General features: G+C 39.8%; 2 protein-coding genes across 3 annotated transcripts in view; one reads left to right on the top strand and one right to left on the bottom strand.

Annotated features, from left to right (window-relative positions):
• SLC5A1 (solute carrier family 5 member 1) overlaps positions 1-7366 on the top strand; it is a 31680-nt gene extending 24314 nt beyond the window's left edge. For both annotated transcript variants that reach the window (XM_055700803.1, XM_005445255.3), the window contains 5 exons: positions 925-1075; positions 1678-1846; positions 3882-4097; positions 4407-4509; positions 5365-7366. In XM_055700803.1, the coding sequence (XP_055556778.1) occupies positions 925-1075; positions 1678-1846; positions 3882-4097; positions 4407-4509; positions 5365-5588 (863 nt within the window). In that variant the 3' untranslated portion in view covers positions 5589-7366. The remainder of the gene's footprint in view (positions 1-924; positions 1076-1677; positions 1847-3881; positions 4098-4406; positions 4510-5364) is intronic.
• Positions 7367-13093: 5727 nt separating this feature from the next.
• The window catches only part of RSPH14 (radial spoke head 14 homolog), a 94411-nt gene continuing 83831 nt past the window's right edge, over positions 13094-23673 (bottom strand). The window contains exons 4-6 of the mRNA XM_005445254.2: positions 18113-18338; positions 16690-16823; positions 13094-15735 (exon numbers count right to left, since the gene is read on the bottom strand). Of these exons, the coding sequence (XP_005445311.1) occupies positions 15494-15735; positions 16690-16823; positions 18113-18338 (602 nt within the window). The 3' untranslated portion in view covers positions 13094-15493. The remainder of the gene's footprint in view (positions 15736-16689; positions 16824-18112; positions 18339-23673) is intronic.

Genomic DNA, 23673 nt, shown 5'->3' with positions numbered 1-23673 from the left:
TAGTTGTAGCTGTAGGTCTAGAATAGCTACATGGTGACATCAGCTCTTAGCTGGCAAATACTGGGTGATGAAATGGTAACTGAGCTCCTTTTCTGTGAAGGTAAAAAATAACCTACTTTGCCAATGATTTAGAAAAGACTGTCTCTGTTTCTGATTTCTGAGTTGGAGGCATACACCTGCAGTCCTGCTAAACCCACTGAGGTGAGAGGAAAATATTCTACATACACACTGTCGCATAGGACACCTGTTCAGTGAGAAAATAAGGTACCGCTCTGGAGAGGACAATGTATACACAGAAGATAAATTTCTGCAGAAAACCACACAGCTAGTTCATCAGGCTGGAAAGACAGATTATGATATTATACAGACCATGGTACTTCCTTGGTATCTTTAGTACTTAACCATCATATTATAACTGTTGTGCATAGTATTACTCAAATGCTACAGTAATTCCCCACACTGTGTTGACTAGGTCATACCATCTGGAAAAGTGCCTTACTCTGATTTTCAAACAGTAAGAGAAACTTTTTTTTTTTTTTTCCCAAACAGGTGGTTTGCAAATATACTGCAAGCAAGTGAGCACTTGCCTGCAAACAAGAGAAATTATTTTTGTAACTGTTGGGGAAAGTCTGCTTAGTATTTTTTTCTTTTTATTTCAGCATTTAATCAGACAGGATTCACAAAAGAAGTACCTATGTTCTAAAAGCTCAAGAGTTGCCCTGTTACTGCTGTAAATAGCTTTTCCAAAGCTCAGCAGACTTAGTCTGCATTGCAAGAGAACATCAGGCAGGCATCAGCACATAAATATGCCAGACACCCTCCTAGCGGGCTGGCTGGAAAGGGTCAGACAGCACTGTGGGTGGTGCCACGTGCTGCGACTCTTCATGGAATGCTCATCCCAGTTCGCCTATCTTTGTATTTCAGGTCTGCGGGGTCTGATGTTGTCAGTCATGTTGGCCTCCCTTATGAGCTCCCTGACTTCCATTTTTAACAGTGCTAGTACTTTGTTCACTATGGACATTTACACCAAAATTCGGTCGCGACCATCTGAGAAGGAGCTCATGTTAGCTGGAAGGTGAGTGCCGCCGAGAAGCGAGCACTGGCTGCACGGCAGCCTGCAGCCCTCCAAAAGAAGCACTGAGAGCCTGGGTGAAACCCCGCTTTTGCAGGGCGCGGGCAGTGGAAGCAGTGGCCTCCTGTGGCCAGACAGGCTGTCCCACCGCACGCTTCCCTTGTGGAAAAACAAAAAAAGACTGTGCTTCCAATTTATTTGGCCGTGGTGCATGAAGTAGCTGATCTAATTCTCAGCACTTCCTACTGCTATTCAAAGGGAACTATTTAAAAATCTTCACAGGCTTTATGCTACCCCATACTACAGCGCTGGTGAGCTGGTTCTTCTAGTTGATCTGATATTGATTTGTCTCTAGACTTAACAAGCAAAGGAAAAATGATTTTCTGTGTTTTGACTGCATGTTTAGCTGTATGCCGACCGATATTTGACAGACACATTATCTAACTTGGATTTCTTTTGTTTGTTCAATGGTGATTGGCCATTATAATTGATCTTGCTGGTTGAAATACAAAATGGACATTTAAATTATTGATTAATTGCTGCTGCTTCTTTCTAATAGATACTTCTAAGCAGATGGCTAATTGAATATCTGGCTATGTTTACAGGGCATTTATGTTACTTTTAATTGGCATCAGCATTGCCTGGGTTCCTGTGGTGCAGTCAGCTCAAAGTGGGCAGCTCTTCGATTATATTCAGTCAGTTACTAGCTACCTGGGACCTCCCATTGCTGCTGTCTTCCTGCTTGCCGTCTTCTGCAAGCGGGTCAATGAGGAGGTAAGTACAAATTTGGAAACAGGTACGCTGCATGTTCCTTCAGGCACTGGGAGAACTGCTTTTTTGTTTCAGTGTCTTTTATTAGCAACTTCTTCATTTTTATTTTAATCCTGCTGTAGCCCAGGGATGATTTTGTGTTTCCATATCCCAGGGCCTGAGGTTTCAGAGATGAGTTTGAAAAAGTTCTTTGCTAATCTGATAAATAAACGGCCACCTAGGAATTCCTAGACATCTCTGAAACCTAGCTTATCTATTTCTTTGCCAAGAACTGTGTCAAATGGATAATCTATGGAGGCATATTTGCAAGTAATCTTTTAAGATACTAGTCACCAACCTGCTTTACTAAACATACCACCTTTCACCATCCTCTTCACCACTATATATTTCGTCAATGCTCTTTTAAATAAACATACTGTTTTTTCACACATTGTTTCCCAGCCTGGGAATCGCTGATTTTGATTCATAGAGCAGTGGACTGAGAAATATCGTACTTAAGCCTTAGTAAATAACTCAGAAGCCCTGAGAGCTGTCACACGCTTTGATGGGACCACAGGCCAGTCATGGTAACAGGGGTTTCAGACATTCTGAAAACTCAATATTCAGGAATTCAGTTTCCTTTCTATAATACTGGGAATATCAATACTTTCCTATTGCTCAGGTTTGCTCCAAGGAGGATGAGTTCAATGCGAAAACCTAGAGAGAGAGAGAGAAGGGTTTTGAATATCACTTAAACTTTCTTCTCACTATTTTCTCTTGAGACCAGTTTGGTGGTTATTTGTGCGTATATTCGAGAAAAGCCTGTTTTATACACAAGGGATGTTTCATTTCCTATCCCAATATGGCTAAGTCTCACAGATGGATTAAATCTTTGTGTCCTTCATGGAAACCTGTCATTTGCTTTAGCTGGAATTTTACCTGAGTAAGAATTCAGTATAGTCTTTGGGGGTTTGTGTATGTTGCACAATTTAAATTTGGGTAAATAAGGAAGACAAGAGTCAAAGCTTCTGAGAATTGGAGCCTTGCATAAGATAAACTCCAATATTGTAATTACTTGTATATTTTATCAGCGTTTCTTGCTCAGAATCAGTCTTCTTTCTGCCAGAAATGGGATTAACTATCTTGTCCTACTCCAAAGCCTTTTTGTAACTTTGACCACTGAATAATTAAAATGGTTTTGTTCTTAAACCCAGCATTAAACCTAGAATATTTTTTAATCAGGATTTATAAATGTGTGTTACCACCATTAGTTTTTCAACTTCACAAATTCAGAGAACAGCTGAGATTGGAAGGCACCTCTGGAATAGTGCAAACCCACCCCCCCCCCTCAAAGTAGGGCTAACAAGAGCAGGATGCTCAGTTCCTTGTCCCGCTGGGTTTTGAATATCTCCAGGGATGAAGACTCCACAATGTCTCTAGGCAACCTGTTCCAATGTTCAATGCCCCTCACAGTAAAACAAACAAAATTTACCTTTAAACAGAATTTCCCATATTTCAGTTTGTGCCCTGACATACCTATGCTTCTTTTATACTCTGGGCTAGAGTAATACATATCTAGCAGCAAAATATCCACCAAAAGTATCGAGAATAAACTTTTCACTAATTACTAATAGGGTCATTAGAAGATAAACCAGATACATATTCCAGGAGGAATGACACACACTTGCTAGCTGGTTCTGTCATGCTAGAACCATCATGGATTTAGCCCTCAAGGATAAAAAGACGTGAGAACAACACCTGGGATATGTAGTCTGTGGCTGGAGCCTGTCCTGTATAAGGAGTGTGTTGTCTGGAGACAGATGAACTTTGAGAAATGAGCTGGTTAAGGTGTCCTCCATATTCCTTCTCTGAGCTGTTGATCATCATCCGTTTCAGCTGTATTAATACACTGAGCTGTGAATACAGTTGCTGAAAGTATGTGGGTTAAAACCCATGTGCCAAAGCCAATGTCACACATAACTACTTCCGTGTTTCCTCCAGTGACTATTCAGAGCTCAGAGCTTACTCATTTTGATAACTTCTGTCACCTTGTCTGCAGGGTGCCTTCTGGGGCCTGATGGTTGGGCTGCTAGCTGGACTCAGTAGGATGATTGCAGAGTTTGCCTATGGAACTGGCAGCTGTGTGAACCCTTCCAACTGCCCATTCATCATCTGTGGGATTCACTACCTTTATTTTGCGATGATTCTTTTTGGGGTTTCCGCCATCGTCATCCTGGGAGTCTCCTTCATGACTAAACCCATTCCTGATGTACATGTGAGTAATATTGCAGTCCTGCTCCTCAAGAAAAGGAACCCAATGAAACCACTAGTTTGAAACACTGGTACTTGGTATATCACCTCCTGACATTCCAGCTACCCACATCATATAGTCCTTGCAAGAAAGCAAAGGAAATAGTCTTCATTTATCTGTCACAAATCTTCAGTGACTCCTAATAATCTTAGACATTGACCAAACAGATGTTTGGGGTGCCACGGTCTTACAGCTTGTTCATGTACTGGCCAGACTGATTTGTCTCTGTGTGGTAAGGCTGTAGATTTATACGCTCATTTTGTTTTGTGGCAGCTTTACCGCTTGTGCTGGTCTTTGCGGAACAGCAAAGAAGAACGTATTGATCTTGATGCAGATGAGGAGCAGGACAAAGCTGATGAAAAAGATGAGGAATCAGGTAACTGTTGAATATCTACAGATTCTATCAATATATTTGAGTATTCCTATTTCATTCCTGAAGAAACATGCTTGTTATTCAAAGACATCCTCCCTCCCTGCCAACAACAAAGCCTCAAACCCCGCATATTTTAATGGCTAGTAAACTGCCTTTTACCAATCTATCAAGCTTAGTGTAAATCAGAAGTGAAGTGGGTTTGAAGGGAGAAAATCTTGTTCTCTAGGTAGCTAGGTGGCAGCTCTGGGACTAAAGCAATGGAGATGCTTTAGGTCTGAGGTGGTGTGCACTGGCAGAACTGCATGCGACTCTAGCACCTGGAGTGAAACGATGAGAATTCACTGGGAAATAGTGGGTGGTGGCCAGGATTGAAGGACCAAGGATCTGGTGCAAAGTGCCATGATAGCAAATTGCCAGACATCCATCTGGGTAAACCCACCTTCCCTCTTTGCTGGGTTTCTGGTTCTGCTTCCAAGTTCCTTTTCATAAGTATCTTCAAATTAATTTATTTGTCTTTTAATTAAAAGTGTAGAAAGTATTGAAAAAATGGAGTTAGAGTTTGCAGCATGGTTTGCTTTTGTGATACCAGACCAAGTCTGTAGGCTGCAAAAGGCGCAAGTGTCTTCTGCAGAAGGCTCTCTTGCAGCATGTAGAAAATCACTCTTTTTCCAGGTGAGCTGTGAAAACATGATATTAACTTGTTTCTGGTACTGCCTTGTACTGAAATGTTTCCACGTAACTGTAACCGTAAATCAGAACTGCTATATTAAATATATGAATGTCTTTAGTCACAGAGATATTCTAGCACATGCAGTGGCCCATGCTTACATTTCATGACCAGTGTGTTATTCCTTCCAGTTAATGAGGAAAGTGAAGAAGAACCGGGATGCTTTAGGAAAGCGTACAACTGGTTCTGTGGCTTAGATCAACAAAAAGGACCCAAACTGAGCAAGGAGGAAGAAGCAGCACTGAAGAAGAAATTGACAGACACAAGCGAAGTGCCACTTTGGAGAAATGTTGTGAATATCAATGGCATCATCCTGTTGGCTGTGGCTGTATTTTGCCATGCCTTCTTTGCATAAACCTCTGATTACATTTCTGAAATTGTACTGTATTGTCAAGCAAACCCAATGATGGGTAGATTTACAGTTAGATACACTTAGTATTTTCATTGTCTACATTTGGAAAAAAATCAGGGTGATTTTCTCGCTGATTTTGTGACCATAATTTCAACAATTTAAAGATGAAGGCTACTGGGATTTCAAGAGAGAGAATTTGTGTTTAGATGTTGAATCAATCCGGGGATAATTGAAGTTCAGGATTTCCATCCAATAGTCTCTCTACTTGTGATACATTTCATATTTTAGGTTCAGAACAAGGCTGCATGAGCCGTATTTCACACCAGGGTTTGTGAACTACCTTTTAGGGTTGATGATACTAGTTTGATTTTTAACCCTTCTTCTTCTCCTCATTCAAATTCCTTTTTCCTTTGGATACGATAATTTGATTACAAAACCCCCACAACAACTGAGGGATCATATGAATGCAAATTAAAAAATCACTTTTGTTCCCTCCAAGCATGAGGTATCTTACGTAAAGGATTTATGTATATTTGATGTATTTGACACTATATCTAACTTAACATTATCACTTTTTTCCCCTTTTCCTCGCTTTTCATTGGATTGTGTTTCTCAGTAATCAGCAGAACACTAACCATCTCAGTTGATTGCATTTTGAAATTAGGGAAAACTTGTCTCAATGATCCTAATAAGAATTCTGCTTACGATAGGTTCTCTGTTTAAGGTTAACTTTAAAAGGTCCCCCTCTCTTTATATTTTAATATGTATGGTTATTTGAATGTGAAGCTTTTTTATACAAAACATATTATATATACACACGCAATAGATTATATATATGCACTATATATATTATATATATTTGAAATACATATGTATGTGTGTGTGTATATATATTTATTTCTTACTGATCAATTCCCATCTTGGTATGTCAAAGTGAATGTCTGCACGCAGTTACTAGGACCTCTTTCTTCCTGGTGGGGTTGGTGTCAATGTATCGCCTACGGACTGTACTACAGAACAATCCACGCACATGGTTAGAAGTTCAAAGCATCGGAATGCCGGGTGTGCATTTTTCTTTCAAGCACATTTGAGGGCTCTGTACTGCTTTTCTGCAAAGCTGTCATCTTTCTTCTGAGGATTTAATTGTGAAATGGAATTCATGCTGTGTGACAGTATGAGTTAACAGTTCATGAAGGAGAATAGTCACAGCTGTGGGATATCAGCTAAACCAGTCTGATTGTCTCCACTTGGTAAGTTTGATACCAGCTGGAGATACTGGAAAAGATAGATTTAACACTTCAAAGCAAAAAGCAATAGACCTTCTTATCATGTAATTCAGCTTCCTGGGGAACCAAGACACTGCTGTAGTTGAGCTGCACCACAATTCCTTGTTCCTGTTGCACACCTATCATGGGATGCTGCGTTGTCTCAAAGCATTTCAGTGCAACTCTACACCAAGATGCACCAGACTTGCAATAAGTGCATTGAAGTACAAAGCCTGTGTAGTCCCTCTGTGTGTGCTACGCCAGGCTGCTGCTAGCTCCTGCAGCTTTAATCATTCACTGCATCATTTTCTGACAGTACCTTTTCTTCATTTGGATCTAAACCAGAACGCTCTGGATTCTAGTAGAATTGCTGCTCTTCAGTGTAATCCCTGCAGTATACTGAAAGGTTTTGCTTAGGCCAAATCAATACGTATAAATACCAGTGCAAAAATTTTTCTTACAGTGAAAAGAGTGTTTTAAAGACCATGGTATTAATTATATTTAATGGGCTATGAAGACTTGTATGTATTAAAGTATTTGTATATTTTGAAGTATTTGGTGTTCACAGAATGGTGGGATTTTTATGTAATATGATGGGAGACAAACTTAATTTTCTGTCTAGGTTTTGGCTCTGGGTAGTAGTAATGTGTGACAGGCAAACAAGACTTTAATGGGGATTGCCCAGATCCCTCTTTGTCATGTTCTGTTACAAAAAGAAAAATATGGTGGAATTATACAGCCATTTAGATAAAGAAATAGCACAAATGGTTTGCTGGGAGGCTGAGCAACCTTTATACGGCCTCTTGGTTAATCAGGCACTGTCACTTCATTTTCCTTCCCAGGATTAAAGAATTTTGCAAAACTAACTCAGTTTCCCAGGGACATTCACTGTTTGTCCTCAGCAACCTGTTTTCATTCCAGTCTGAAAACTGGATGTTGTAGATCGAATGTATACGTAAAGTTTGGCTGCTGCTTAGAGTACCTCTCTAATTTTGTAGAATTTCATAGAAAAATTGCCTGATATTGTGGACAGCTGATAGAACTTTGTGTTTAGATTAACGGTTAAATGCTACCTCAGTTGGTGGCTATTGCATTCAAGGGGAGTTTCATGATCTTGAGGAAGAGAGTGACCTTTTTTCAGTTCTCAGGGGAACTCTGCCCGTGTGGCAGCTACTGTTGTGTGACACTGTCAGACAAAACCTGAAAAGAAGCTCACACTGTCCTGGGCATTCTCATGCTTTAGAAACGGGAACAGTGAGCACATGCTTCTTCCCCATGTTTGAAATGCTGCTGGTTTGTGGAGAGGCCCCAGACATACCTCTGGCTAATAGCACAATGGATGTGCATGGCCTGTACAGCACAGTACAACTGTTTCAGGCGATCCTGAGACATCCCAGCTTATTCTCTCAAGTAGGATACAGGGTTACAGCTTATTTTAGTGGACTTTAGTTAGAGATACTTAATTACTTCAAATTAACTGCACAAAATAAAATACAATAAAATTTAAAAATTCACCTAGTAGTACTGTAAGGCAATTATAACACTGATCCATAAAGAGCACACACTAAACAAGTCGGAACTTCCATTTAAGGATAACTACGTAATTTCAGGCCAAGTCCTGACAAAGGGTAACCATGCTTCATTTATGTTTTCATTTTTCTGTGTCACCCCATAACAAATGTATCCAAGTTTCTCGCATCATCATATTGATGGTCACAAGAACACTGTTCTTAGAACTCAGAATTTGGTTTTATGCTTATTTGTTATTGAAAAAGCTTATGCACTGAAATTCTGGGGCAGGAAAGGTCTGTGGCTTAATTTGGAGTACTTCTGCAGCAACCAGGGTTTGGTTTTAACCAAAATGTCAGCCCATGGTGAATTAGGATATAGCACAAGGCTGAATTCTTCAGGTGCAAGTGGCCATTGTGATCAGAGTACCATCAGCAGCTGTGACTGCCAATTGGCTCAACTGCTCAGATCACTTTCTTAATTGCCCAAATTAGGAATGTTTATATGAAGTAAAAGCTGACACAAAGATGAGGAGTAAAGTAGAATGATAAATACATGCATCACCAATGGTGACTGGCATTTGGCAGAAAAGCTACAGAGCCTTAGTTATTGTCTTTGGAGACCACTTGAATTCACTGGTTTGAAGCCTTGAGCTGGAGAGTTTAAAGGTGATGTTCCTGGGGCCAGACTGTCACACTGTGCAGACAAGGGTTGTTCACAAGCCGTGGGGTCACAGCAAAGCTCTTCTAAGGGAGGCTGCCAGGTTTTTAAAATTTATGTAATGCTCCTGTGTCCTAGCTGCAGGTGTCTGTGTCCTGCACCTGTGGTGTTACTATGTGGTAGCGAGAAAGCGAGGGAAGAGAGCAGTGATTAGGGAGAGCTTCCCTTCTGTTTGACTTAAACTACAGTATCACTGATTTAACCACAGAGGGCGACACATCATTGAGAAAGATAAGAAATGTAAAACCACCCCGTTTTTTACTTAATGATTCATGGTATTTTTTCACGGAGTGTGCATCGCAGGTCTATGCTAGAGAGCTAGATGGAGTGAACGCACACTCCCTCCGATCTCTGCTAGCTGTTCTGATGACAGACAGTATAACGAGTGCCTCAGGTGATTACCCTTCTTATTAACAAAATAGGTTGCTTTTTTTTTTGTCCTGCCCGAGGAACACTCAGTCTTGTTACCTATCACGGGAAGCTGTGAAAAGGAATTCCCCTGGAGCTCTTGTGTCCACCCTCTCCTCACCTGGCAGCGCTGAAGGCTAGAGCAGCTCTGCCTGCCTGTACCAGCAGCTCCTCTACTTTTCTTAAGGTACCTGGAAGAACTTCAAGCTGAGGTAAGCATGAGCCATTCTTACTCTGTGCAGCATTTTTATTTACGGTATCAGGGCCTATGACTTCAACAACTTTGCTTGTATTCAAAGTATCTAAACAAATTCTCAGAACGGTCTTCGTTCATTGAAATTGCAAATTTTGTCCTGTTAAGAATAGCTCCGGCGCTTGAACTTTTCAGCCTGTTAGTTTTGTGTGTAGCCACAGAAAAGATATTCTGCTTTTCTGGTTTAATATAATTAGCCAAATTTGACTTTCCCAGAATCTTTATTTTGTTCTTAGACAAATCTCTCACTTCTATGCATTTTTAATATGATTATTATTTTAAAAATAGAAAACGTAGTGGTGGGAAGCAAAAATACTCTCTGCTTTGGAACATGAAGAGACAGAATTAAAAGCTGCCACTTTCTAGAGCATGACAGGATGGTTTCCAACTCGTGAACTTCTGAAAGCAAATGGGGACAGGGAAGTGAGTTTGTAGTTGTAAGAACAAAGAGCTGTAATAGTCTTAATCTTCTGGAAGCGGTTAGAAAAAACTAATGTAAACCTTTGTGCATTCAAAATGAGCTCTGTCTGGGTGGGACACAGGGTTTATATGAGGAGGTCTTGTTTCCCATGAATGCAGCTCTCTTGTCTTCTGATATCGTGGAGAACTGTTAGGCAGCTGATTTGAAAACTTGGTCTGTGCAGAGTGTAACTGCATTAATTTCAGCATTGACCTAGGACCACGTTAATTATGTCATTGTTGGCTTCAAGCTAAAAAGATAAATCATTTTTCATTGATGTCAAAAATCTAATGGTGCTAATGTCATTGTAGCACAGAGCGCTGTGGAGCACATAGTGCTAAAACCAGAGACTTGCTGTACACACAGCATTTCTTTTGAAACAATGAGATTAATTATAGTGTATGAAGAGTGCCAGATCCTGACATGTTAATTTAAGTATTTGTAATGTGTATGAAGCAATTCAAAAGGATTTTTAGCGTTTCTGTGACCAAGTCTGTGGCAGCTTTATTATGGAGTATACTTGACTGAAAGCTAAGTCAGTCCAAGGGGAAGCATTCATCAGCTGTGTTTCTTTGATCCAGCTAATTGTTTTACTGATACCTAGAGTGCTAATTAATTTCCTAGCCTCACAAATCAGGAGCCGTTGTGTCTCATTCCAAAGTGGGAAGTTAGCTACAGCTAGCCAAGGCTCTCCCCATATGCGTTAACATTTCAGTACTTCCCCTGGTCCTTAGCTGCATGTTGAATGAACGTTCAATACCAAAACAATGGCAGAGCCCTCGAGCGTGTCTCTAGGATGAAATCTGTGGCATGGGTCAGAAAACATGTCCTAATTTGAGGAAGGAGAGAATGCCCAAAGAAAACCATCAATACTGCAGGTTCCCATTTAGCATCATGTAGCATCAGCATTGTCATCTTGTTGGTGAAGTTCATGGGAAGCATGACCTGAACTGCTCCTGCCCTTGGACTTGCTAGGACAGGTGACCTTTTCTTTTCATCAGAATGTCAGTACAAGAAGACTTTAAGGATGCATTTTTTTGTTTTGTGCACGGTCTTAAGGGCAACACTGTACTCAGCAGTTAACTAGTAACTGACAGAAGTCAAAATACTGCTAAGGCCAAAGGATATCTTGGCTGAACTCCAGCCTGATCTATAAATCACTGTTACTGTAACTTCAGTACATCTTGTTCTCCTTTGTTTCAAGACTTGGTGTACCTCAGAAGAAAATCCTTAATCATAAGGATTTATGAAAATTAATTAAATGATTATTTGCTAAATTACAGAATCAAAGGCAGTTTGAGTAAGAGTACTGAGAATTCCCAACATAAAAATCCAGGCTTGTGCTGTATATTCTCTACTCAATTCTTTTTAATCTACAATTTCTGTTCGTGCTGCTGGGTTGGTTTTTGTCTCTCCTCCATGTATTTTGGGCCAACTTGGATATTTCCTTTTTTTTGCCATCAGTTTCTCTATTTGTGAAAACTTTTTCAAGGACTTATTCTTGATTCCTTTGATTTCCCAACTACTATTTCAGAGCTGTAATCTCCCATCTTACAGTCACTGTTTTAATAGCGGAATTCAGAAATACACTGAAACATACCCTAAAAAATTACTAGACAACTCAGTAACAACATTGGTAGATCATGTTGATATCTACATGCTGGTTTTATGCCTTGTTAATAAATATATGGGTGGCCTATAGTATAAGCCTTATAGAATTATATTTCTTCCTTTTTTGTTGTGTCTTCTAATAAAACAGGGTATGTTTTTTCCTGCAAAATAACAAAAAGAAAGTGTGTCTTCATTTTCCTGGAGGAAAAAAACCCCACATCAAGTTAGGGATTTTACCTATTGACTGATTTAAATTATATTTGAGAGCTCAAAGGTCTTTATGAAGAATGTGAAGGGTCATTTCAGGTGTCGGATTGTGGCTGAGAAACTCATTTTAGGAAGGAGATTTAGGAATCAACATATTACTGTGGAAGCTATTACGTGTTGTGTTTTAATATACCCTGAAAAATGATTTTGTAGAATAAAACCTTAGATCTTAATTCAGGTTCCGTATGGTCAGGATTACAGAGGAGATAGTGTGATATTTCTCTGTGATATCAGGTAGATCTGTGCACCTTCCCTTGTCAAACGTCGCGTGCTTGTGCTGTGCACTCCTGCACTGGCCTCCTGCAGTGTAACCCAGTATGAGGCACCAAATGTTTGGACACCAAGATAATACAGCTCTGGAAATGCCACAGATTACAAAAGAGCGTTCTGCAACAAATAGGATTATTTCTGCACTAGCTCGTGATCTCTGTAGCATCCTTTGCTTCACACAGGCTGTGTAACCCTGACACCGTGGTGATACGTTGTGCTGTGCTCCTGCAAATGTTTATCATCTGCAGTCCTTCCAGTAAATTGCAGCAAACTGCACCACGCCAGAGCATATGAATTTGAATTATAATATCTGCAACCTTTTCATCAGTAAATGCAGCTTTATAAGTAAAAAAATAATTAATAATGGTTCATGGCTGTTCTATATGCAGTCTTTGCATTCCAATGTTTATATAGGCAATACCTGGTCAATATAGCCCAATGGAATTACTGTTGCGATTGAAATGCCTTGTCAGATATAATAATGCCAAAGACTTGCTGAGAGAAAAGCTGACATGTAGAAGCGGTACCACTCTCACCTGTACTTCAGAGTTCAATTAAGACTTTGGTCCATTTTTATATTGTGCATGTACGTAAGACAAGAACATTGATACCATATAGAGCCTTATTTGGAAACAGTTTATATTGTCTTTAAAGCAATGATCAGGCAGATGCTCAGAATGCAGTGCTTAAGGTCCAAGTCAGCTAGATTTTTTCTAGTCAGAGCAGGTCAGTCTGAATGATCTTATTTCCATCTCTAAACAAGCCAATTATTTTGCAAACTCCTTGAACTGTGATACCTGAATTACCTGGAAAGGCTGTGACAGAAGTTTGGAACTGAGCTAAATGATCATTGTTACTGCATTTTCCCACAGAAGTTTTGCACGTGCCGATGAGCCTACCGTTCCCTGTGGTTCCCTCGCCCTTCCTGAACATTCAGCATGTTATCAAGCTGCTTGGTGCTCTCTTCTTGGGATGCACTCTGGCATCAACGCTATGTATGCGTGCCTTATGTATGTAAAGTGTGCTTAAAAGGCAGAGTTCCTCCAAGGTCCTGCCCAGGTGGGATTAATCCAAGTGACTCAATACTTCAAATCCTATCTTTACAGGAGAGGAAATTCGCCTTTTGGTTAGGTTATGGAAGAGAAATATTTTATCCTTGATCACTCCTACAGGACAAGTTTACCCTTTGTATAAGGGTAGGTTTGCAGTGTGACAGTGGGTTTCCACAATAGAAATGCAGCCCTGACAAATAACCCCTTTATACAGATGATGCAGCTTCTTTGTAGCTACAGCTTGGTAACTTCTAGATAGAAAAATACCACGTGAGAGCCAAGCCTGAGTGAAAACAAATAGGACTCTCTGTGAAGCTGAGCCAGCTGCACTATCACGCCTTTCTTGGTCACTGAGAATGGCCAGGAGTTGTCCTGCTAGCTTGCTTTTATTTCTTTGCCTGGGCCTTCTGCTTATGTCTCTTAAATTGCACATTTGCAACTGCAGGCAGAGAAATTTGCAACATCTCTGTAGTGACCTGCCTTGACTACACCATGAGTAAAACACTGCTGAACTTCCCGTCACTTCAACTGCCCATCAGCTCTAAACACAGCAACTACCTTCTTTCTTTCAGGCAATTTATATCTCATTGGATAGGTTGGCTTCTACGAACAGCTTGAACTGTCTCTGTTATTCTCAATTCTATGAAGTAAAAGTTTCTTTTTAAAAAAAACAAAAACTGTTGAGCTTTTTAAAGAAAAAAATGCAAACCACCACATTTTTCCAAAATAGGGAATTGGCATTTTCAGTTCTCTGTTCTCTCCTCATCTCTTTGTTTAGACAGCTGTTAATCATAGAATACGCGAGGCTGGAAAGGGACCTCTGGGAGACTGCCTTGTCCAACTCCTGTTGGACAGGACTGTAACATTAGGGTCAGCTTTCCTCTCGCCCCCTCATTCTCCCCCAAAAGTGAGCTACAATGGCAAAACTCTTCAGTTCTGGCACAACACTTCCACTTCTGTTATATTTGTTAGTTTTTGTACTCAAAGGATAAATTACAGCTGTACAACACTACAAAATACCAAGTACTAGCACAAACACAGAGGCACTTTTGTTCCGTACCATAACCAATTTCAGAGAGGGGTCAGATCCCTCTTCTCTTAGAGGCAGCAGGGTTGGTCCCTAGCAGAGCCTTACCACGGGCTTCCCTGGTAAAGTCTTTCTGACTTATTTTCCTTTTACCCTAAGCTTGGACAACTGCACATGGCAGCCCTGAGCCTGGATCCAAGCACACAGAAGGAGAAAAACCTGCTTGTTGAGATCCTCACCAGCTTAATACTACAGGAGCCATCACGGCAGCTAAGGCCGAGGGTGAGGCTGCTGACACATACAGCAGCAGCGGTGCTCGGAAGGGGCTGCCGAGTAAAGCGAGCGCCGGTAGTAAAACTTACTTTGAGAAATCATTAGCTGGGGATATTGGAGTATCGCATGGATAAATCTCGTCACAGGGACAGGGTTAGGCTGGGGTGCTCTTAGCCCAGGGCAGCAGGGTCCCTCTTTACTAGATTCGCTGCTGGCAAGTCTGGTCAGCAACTCCGTATGTTAGAAGGGTGCTGCTAAGTACTTGGTTGTATTTTAGGCTGGGAAAAGCTCATAATTTTCTTGGGGAAACCCTTCTATGACATCGCTGTTGCTTTTTCTGTGATGATGCTCTAAATGGTTCTAATCCCATGTTCGACTAATGTTTGCAGCAAAACTCAGCATAGACAAGACTGCTGAAGAGGTTAATTATGAACCTTTCTTTCTAATATAATTATTAATTAATGTTTGACAGGCTAAGGTTTAAAAAAAGGAAAAGAAGAGAACGTGATGAAGAAAACAAAAAGCATTGGTTTCTTGTATCACAGGAAAATCTTGGTAACTCAGAAAATAACTCCTAGTGGAAAATTCTAGACTTCCTAACTTCTCTTTTTCCCCATTATTCTGCTCGTGACCTGTAGTATAGATGTGAAACCGTTGACAAATGACTTCTCAGAAGGAACTGATCCAGAGTAACCGAGGAAGAGAGTTGTTTTTGAAGGTCTCATATAATCATGCAACTTTTACAGCCAGACAACAACAGAGGGCAATAGATCTCTACGAAACGTCACTGTCTTCAGAAAGGTTTCCATTTGATGACACTGATGGCAATTTTGGCAGCTCTTTTTACTGCCTCACAGGGATCATTCAGACACTGCTGAAATGTATCTGTATGATCTAGCAGTGTCTTGCGGCCCTCTGGTAGCTCAGCCAGCATGGTGAGGGTTTTGATTGCACTCAGACGGGCTTTGCTGGTTTCCTCAGCAACCAACTTCAGTAAAGGTGGAATGGCTTCAGCACCTAGGGCTGAGAATCTCCCTGTAGAGAAATAAACTGTCTTTGAGATGTGTTATTACATATAATCAACGTGCTTTTGAACTGCTGCTTTCTATTCCCTGCCCAGCTACAGCTCTGAGCGCCCCAGAGGGTGCAGTGCAAAGAGGTAGGATATGCTTTTCTTTTGAAGACCAAGGCTTGCTGCCAGCTATTTATTTTTAAGAAAATAGATCTTTTTAGTTAACTTTATCTGCCTTACACATTATTATTTAATTTGCAACAAATTTTCTAAGATACATGAGGTACCAAATTATAAGATAAACTGGGTTTTTTGAATGTGGGCATTTAGATGCCCTTAAGAACATCCTCGATTCTATTATTTTTAAAGACACTTCAAACACTGAGATCCAGGCCTGTGTTGTCTTTAGAAGTCAGGGGGACAGTTGCAGAGGAGGACTGAAACACAACTGCTGTTATTAAGAGTTTTTAACGTCTAGTCATTCATCACACTGAAAATTTAGCAGTTAGTGTTTTCAGTGTCATGTAAGTTACTTGGGAGAGCGACAGACCTTATTAATACACATTCTTTTCCCAGTGAGAAGTGAGAGAGAAACTGCCTCTAACCTCAAAAAGAGTTCCCAGAAGTCAGTGTGCCCCTGTTGAGGACTGGTCATTCAGAGTGTGTGTATTTCTGTGTGGTCTGGACGTGAATGGGAAATGTTTCCCTCTGGAGGGAAATGATGCAGGCGGGGTAGATGAATAACTTGTTGACCTACTTCAGGTGAGTGATGTGAAATATACTGTCTCCCCCTTGACACTGTCAGGGAGCAACAGTAGTGGCTTGAGACAGTTATAAAGAAATGTCCCCATCTTACAGTTTCTTGAAGAGCTTTAACACTATCAGAAACTGAGGATTTGTGGGGGCAAAAGTTTTGTTACCGCATTGCCTTAGAACAGGATTTTCAGAAAGTATCCTAACCTAACTGCCTCTCTTACCCGCAGGTTTAACAGTAGCGAACATCAGTGCTCCTGTTGCACTAGCTTGGACTTCAGGATCTGTATCTTCCAGCAGGCTCACCAGCACAGGAATAATCTCTTCGCATACCACGCTTTTTCCCTCTGGATGAGTACTGTGCAGAAAAGATGGCTAAGTTGCTTTCATGTGTCTGCTAACCATGCAGCTACCCACAGCTTCTCCCCATGCCTGGACGCCTGCAGCCTTTCTTCATTTCATGACAACAGTGCTGACACAGTCCTCTCTGTTCTCTTTGGAGTCACAATGTTCTGACTGTTAGACAGATGGCAAGCACCACTGTCCAGCCACAAAGGAAAGAAAGGGGATGTCTGTTTGTGCCTCGTGTCTATTAAATCTCCTTGCTGGTACAATGCTGATGATATCATATTAACCTATGTGTGAGGACTTAACAACTTTTTTTAGGTGATGTTTGGATTTTTTTTTACTTTCTGTGGTATACTGGAGATTGATGGGCAGCAGCATGTAACAGGATGTAGGATTAAGTGTGCTGGTGGTCTGTTGAACCCTATACAGATTTTAAAACCTGCTAAATTAGGGGTCTGCAATTAGTTCTTCTCCCAGGTCAATTTTCTCTCTTTCTAGCCTCTCTAACAAGGGGAGTATTTAACATGGCCCAGCCTACTGCAGGGACCTAGAATGTAGCTGATGTCCGTACTCTAATTGCATTTCTGCTTTCTTTCTATGACTTATGTTATCTATACTCTCCTTCTTTTCCCATATGACCTCGCTTTATTATAGGACATGAGGAAATGTTTTGTGCTAATAGGTATGTAAACTGCATGATCTGCAGACCTTCTTGAACTAGACATCTGTTGAGCACTGTTATTACATTTTGTGATTGCAGGACAGTGGACTTAAGCTGTTCCTTTCATCCAGTGTTTGATACACAAATTTAATATAAAGATTGCTTTTTCTGATTCATCACTGACGTATGCAGCAGCCTGTGTCAGAAAACTATTTCTGTCCTCAATCACACTGAAAATTTCCCAGGACCTTTTAATTTTTTGAGAGGCAGCAGTTGTCCAAAAAAATGAGGGAGCTTCTCCCTACCTGCAATAGTGGTCATAATCTTGTTTTTGCACGATTTCTTATGCAATAATTTTTTCTCAGCAGTGCTGTACCAGGAACAAATCCTGATTTCACTGCCAATACCAGAGACAAATAGAAGGAATGACATTTCCTGATCAACATCTTCTTGAGTGGTTTATAGCAGTTACAATTTTTAGAAGTCTTCTACCTATGTGTGTGTTCAGGCTGATATTGCTTTACATGTGAAATGTGACAGCTTCAATGTGTAGTGGAACAGAACTGTAAACTAATGACATTGATTTACTCCTGAAATGAGTATTTTCTTGGGCTTAAGTATTATAGACAGATCTCTACCTAATTTCTGACAGGACGCAAGCTGCTTTGCTTCTGATGGCTGCTGATGAGTGTGTGAGCTTTTCCTTCAGGACAGTGATGGCACTAGTTGCCAGAGCTTCAGAAGCCTCCACATGCAGACAGTTGGAGAGTGTATCAAGGATTAGCTCCTGGATTTCATCAGACTCAGTCTTCAGTTTGAATACAAGTAAGGGAATCAAACCGGCATGTAGTATGCCAACAGCCCCTACAGGAGGAGACAGAGAAGGAACATGGGTGAGATGCAAGTGCATTTACTATTTCTACCTGTACTTTGAATTTCTTAATATGACCAAAATACATATGGTAACTCATTTCCTCATACAGATGCAGGATTGAGAGATGGAAACTACTACAACATTACTCTGTTCGTAAATGCTATCTTAGCATTGCTTCCTTGGGAAGCTTCCCCAACAGTCCTCTAAAGACATCATCCCAGGTAATAACCGAAATGGCGATTGCTCCGATGTTCCCAGTTTTCCCCACTATAATACTTCTCCCAAAATTATCCTTGCTAAAAAAATATAGGAAATATATCTAAAAGTCACTTTATATCCAGTCTTTCTAACTGTTCTCAACATGAACAGATGCTAAGAGAGGCTGACATGTGAGCCTTTAGAGTTAATACTTTGATTCTCCACTGTGCTTTCTGTGAAGGAAATAAAGATTTTGCAAACTGTCTGCACACATTTCTTTGTAGTAGTTCTGTCATGGGGAAAACTTGAATTTTGAGCTTTCCAGCAGTCATTATTCTTGCACTATCTCCTAAAGGAAATAGAATCAAAGGTAGAAAGATCGTCATTTGCCCTGCAAGTGATGTCTTTGCTATGAGCAAGTGTTTGATTTGTACCATTTCTTACACTTTACTAAGTTAATACTGAAACAGCAATGCCATGGGAAAGCAGAAAGCAGAACGTACTGTCCACGAGTAACTATGTGAAAACAAAATTATCCAGCTGTCTTGTTGCTAAGACTGATTCTTTGGTTGCTAAGAGAAATGTGGCTCCTTTCAAAGTGATTCATATATATGCTTAGATAAGGAAGTTTTGTGGATAAGAGTCATCAAGGTATTTTCAAATGAATCTCCACAGGGATAAAAGGACAAGTGGGAAAGAGATTTTAATGGCCCTTGGTAGCGCACAGGAGAAATCCCTCAACTTGACAACCAGATCAAAACCATGATTCTAATCTAGAGGTTATTGTGTTGTACATATTTCTGAGTTTTTTTCGTGAGGCTGACATGGAGTAACTTCTTATGTTACTAACTTATTAGGATCCACTTTACTAATGCAAATGCAAAGAAACGCTTATGGGTGATGTTATTACAGCTTTTATTACCTGTACTACATTTGGAGGTCAGTTGCTGTGAGAATTCAAATAAATAATAAGGAAAAACAGATTGAGACAATTCACCCTTGAAGGCTAACAGCATTTTAAAAGCAAAGATTTCTCCTTGTGCCAGAAAGGCGAAGCAGGAAAAGAGGGGAAAAAAAAGTTACCTTTGAAGCTGTGGCTTCTTAGTAAAGAAAAAACAACAGCCCAACCATACAAATATGTCCTTTGGAGGAACAAAAAGCTTGCTATAGCTTTCTATCTCTCTCATGCTGGTAGATGTATTTTTTTCCTTCTGAACAGATTTTCATTACTACTTTTTGTACTTGCTTTCAAATACTTAATAGCCATTTTTTAACCCATCATCTTCACTTCCATTTTTAGTTTCCAGCAACTCCCTCTTTTTCAGGATTTCCTTGCTAACTTACTGCTTGATCGCTTTATTATCTTATTGCCAGTAAGTACTATAAGCATTCAGGTTTCCTTTCTTTGTGTCTGTGTCTTTCACTTATCTTCTAATATGTTCAACCAATGTATTCAACTAGACAGGACTGCTTTCATTGGCCCTTGAGTTTATTCCTTCCAGTTAATGTTTATTGAATTTCTTTGACTCAGTCATCCCTCATTCATTGCGTTTGCACTTCGTGTCTTCCTTTGGTGCTAGCCTTTACAATTGCGCTGCAGTCCTGAGTGCAAAATACACAACACAGCCACTTTGTGTCTTTCTGTTTCATAAGCTGGCAAGATAATGTACAGAGCATTGTCTAGGATAGCTTTTATTTTGTGGAGTCATTAAGTAGCATTTATTCTATGGTTAGAAAAACCTGTGTAGTGGGTGCTTATTTTGTATTAACATCTCAGGATGCTTTAATTTTTTTTTTAAATATGTTTTATTTTACCAGGCCAGGTCTCTGTTAGCAGGAGCTTTCTTATCTACTGATTTTGTCAAGCTGTCCTATCTGAAAAGCTATCGTGCTAATAAAGGGAGCTTCCCAGATATAAATATAGAAACAAAGATTAATTGTTTGACCTTGTCAAAAGTCTCAATGTGGTGAAGAGAAAGAGGGTGGAGAGGAAAGGCCATCAAACAACAACAAAACGGGACTACCTAACCTTGAGACTGAAATTTCCAGGTGGAAATTCGTCATGGTTTTCCCAAGGGAACCAAAGGGTGAAAGGTCTAGGGAGGTAAAAGGGAAAAGGGAGGAGACAGAATCAGTGGGAAGTTGTTTGAGAGTTACTTGTAAACTGGAGCAGTCTCAGATCCTTGCATCTTACTTGAGCCAGCAATAGGAGGGAAGGTAAGCTGGTGTTTCTAGTAGTCCTATACTGAAAAATACAGCAGCATACTTTGGATCTAGACTTTTCATTAAAATACTGCCCTTTCAAAGGTGATTTATGTACTTCAGAGAGTGTTCTAGACCCTGGGCATAGTGCAGTAGTAGGAAAAATGTTTTCAAAATGCAAATAGTTGCATTTGCAGCTGCATAGTTAATATCATTATTGATCTGTTTTTCTGAGAACTTGTAATCTTCCCTTGGGCTGCTTTATATCTCAGCACTCATCTCTTCCTTCTCATAACCCTCTGGCCACTCTCATCCTCCCTTTCCTGACTCTTTCTCAAATAGGCCCAAAGAGGAGTTGTCATTTATTCTATTCTCTCAGTATGGCTGCAGGGCATTTTGTAAATTTTGTAGCAGACAAAAGGAGTCATTTATAGTACATAACAGTGGTGGTTTGTTTTGGTTTTCAATTACATAAATCAATTAAATCACATTACAATTCCTTTTCCTTACAGATGTCGGTTTCCAACTCAAAGCCATTTGAATGTTTGTTTTGGTATGGAGCATGTGCCTCAAGCATGGCCACGAAGTGAGGTACAGTGTAGTATAACATAGTAAAATAATATGTAAACACAGATTCTATATAATATGAATGTTTTGTTAACACCTCAGATGTCTCTCTGTGAAGTTCACACAACTATTTGAGATGCTTAGTAACAGCATATCTATTTAGGAAGGGGCACACAAGGAAAAGAGGAGCAGACGCAGACACAATCAGAGGGAAAAATGCTGCCTAGCATCATGGTGTGCTACCAACACATCCAGTACAGAGCAGCTGTGAAATCCCAGCGTGGGAGCTCACTAACTGTGAATAGCCAAATGATCCTGACAAAATTTCTAGACCTAGCAGCTTTCTTGCTAGCACTGCAATAGATTAGCACCATTTCAGAGGTAACAAAGTGTTTATCAAACTGATGAGTGCTAGCATCTATTATATGCATTTAAAAATGCAGTGCTCGTATAAGGTTTCCTTTCTGAGTTGACAAGATGACTGCAGAAGATCCTTCCCCGGCACACATTCCTTAGTAACTCCTTGCTCACTACTGTTTAAATTGGGGAAAAAAAAATTTGTTCTTTAGACTCACTGAGAAGGTTTCTGAGTCACCAATCACAAGAGCACAATTTGAGAACCCCGTAGCAGCTAATTTAACATTAAGATTCAGCATTTTGAATCTCAGTGCTTCCAGCATTAAGGCTGTGTCAGAGAGTAGATTAAATATACTGCTATAAAACTGGGCTGAAATTTCTTTCTGGTAAGTTTGGAGCAGGACGTAGACCACGTTAAATGGTCTATACCCTGTCAGCTTTATCAAGTCCTCTAACTGAAGAGGAAAATTCTGCTGACATCTTTGAAAGACAGAATATTTTTTTTCTTCTTTGCAACAATACATCTCTGTCTTTCAATGATAATTTAACAGGAATAAACGGTAGTGTCCCAAAGGATGTCTATGCTAGAGACAAAGAGCATCTCTTATCTTAAAGGACTGAGAGGTGGAAAGTCTCTGTTTAAAGGAACTGAAGAGCTACTGGGATATTAAAAGAATTCAGGAAAACACTGCAAACACTGGTATCAGACTAGAAATCTTAAACAACTCTATTTCAAACCATTTCAAATCTGTGCATAAATGCTAAATGCATTTATCTTATGATAACCCTAGGGATTTACCAGGTATAAAATCACAACCTCAAGAGTGGTGTCTGTCATATCCTCACTAAAAATACAGTAGCTATAAACTTTATAAAAGCATTATGGGATCTGCTTTTGAAGCCACTGAGAATTTTTCCAGTACTGAGGATTTTGGGATGTTATCTGAATGAAAGACATAACAGAAATTAAGGTTATGAAAATATTAAAAGTCAGCAGTACACTGGAGAAACACACAATGTGGCTGCCTCTGGGGATCCTTTAAAAATCAAAAATGTTTCCAGCATTAACAAGGAACAGGAAAGATTGTTTTAATAAACAAGATGTTCCTAATCCTCAGTAAAGACTGAGACTCCTACATATCTTGATTTTGTTTATAGAAACTTCGCTTTAGCATGTGTGCCATTGTAATATCAAAGCCCCTCTGAAAATAATTAACTAGAGAAACTACATCTGATATATCTGCATTAGCTTCTCTAGTATAATTTAGAAACCCAAGAAACAGATTAATTTAAAAAAAACCCCAATGTCATTTTGGTAGTAAATAAGACTGCCTGTGACCCTCTGCTTGAAAGCAATGGGTCTATCTGTCTAAATCATTTATGCCCTATGAAAAGAGTAGTATTTAAAAAACTTAAATATTCTGGGCTGCAGAATATCTTTTATCATAGCATCTCTAGCAACTCTGGGGATGAATTAGAGTAGACCTGTGTTTCACATAGAGTCAGTTTCCAACATGAAAAATAAATTTTGGGTTCTGTTTTTGTACAAGAATTATCTGCAGTGTAAGATCAATAATTGACCAAGACAAGTACCTTAGTTCTCATTGATGTCAGTGTCAGATCCTTTAGTGTAAAATCACCAAAAACATTATAGTGGAAATAATGGAATATGCTCTCTGTTGTAGTAGTGCGTAATCTATGAACTGTGGATTGATGGTCGTTCATATGGCATCGGAAGATAGTCTCCAAAATGAAAGCAATTTTTCCTTCTTTTAATGTATGAATACAGTTTTATTATCATATACAAGAAAGGAAACAATCAAAATGAAGGTGAAATAGAAGTAATGTTAGCTTATAAATTTTTTCTTGGCTGTAATTGTTGATAGTCTGCTTGCACATTGAAGTATAAGCACTGATATCTTTTGCAATGTTTTTATTTTGCCCTTCAGAATTCTAGCTGCTTGCACCTCCCATGTAATGAATATTCTTTACATTTTCTCA

Source organism: Falco cherrug, chromosome 1 (assembly GCF_023634085.1).
Source record: "Falco cherrug isolate bFalChe1 chromosome 1, bFalChe1.pri, whole genome shotgun sequence".
Classification (NCBI taxonomy): Eukaryota; Metazoa; Chordata; class Aves; order Falconiformes; family Falconidae; genus Falco; species Falco cherrug.
The sequence above is the reverse complement of the archived record's forward strand: the minus strand, read 5'-3'. Positions and strand labels throughout refer to the sequence as shown.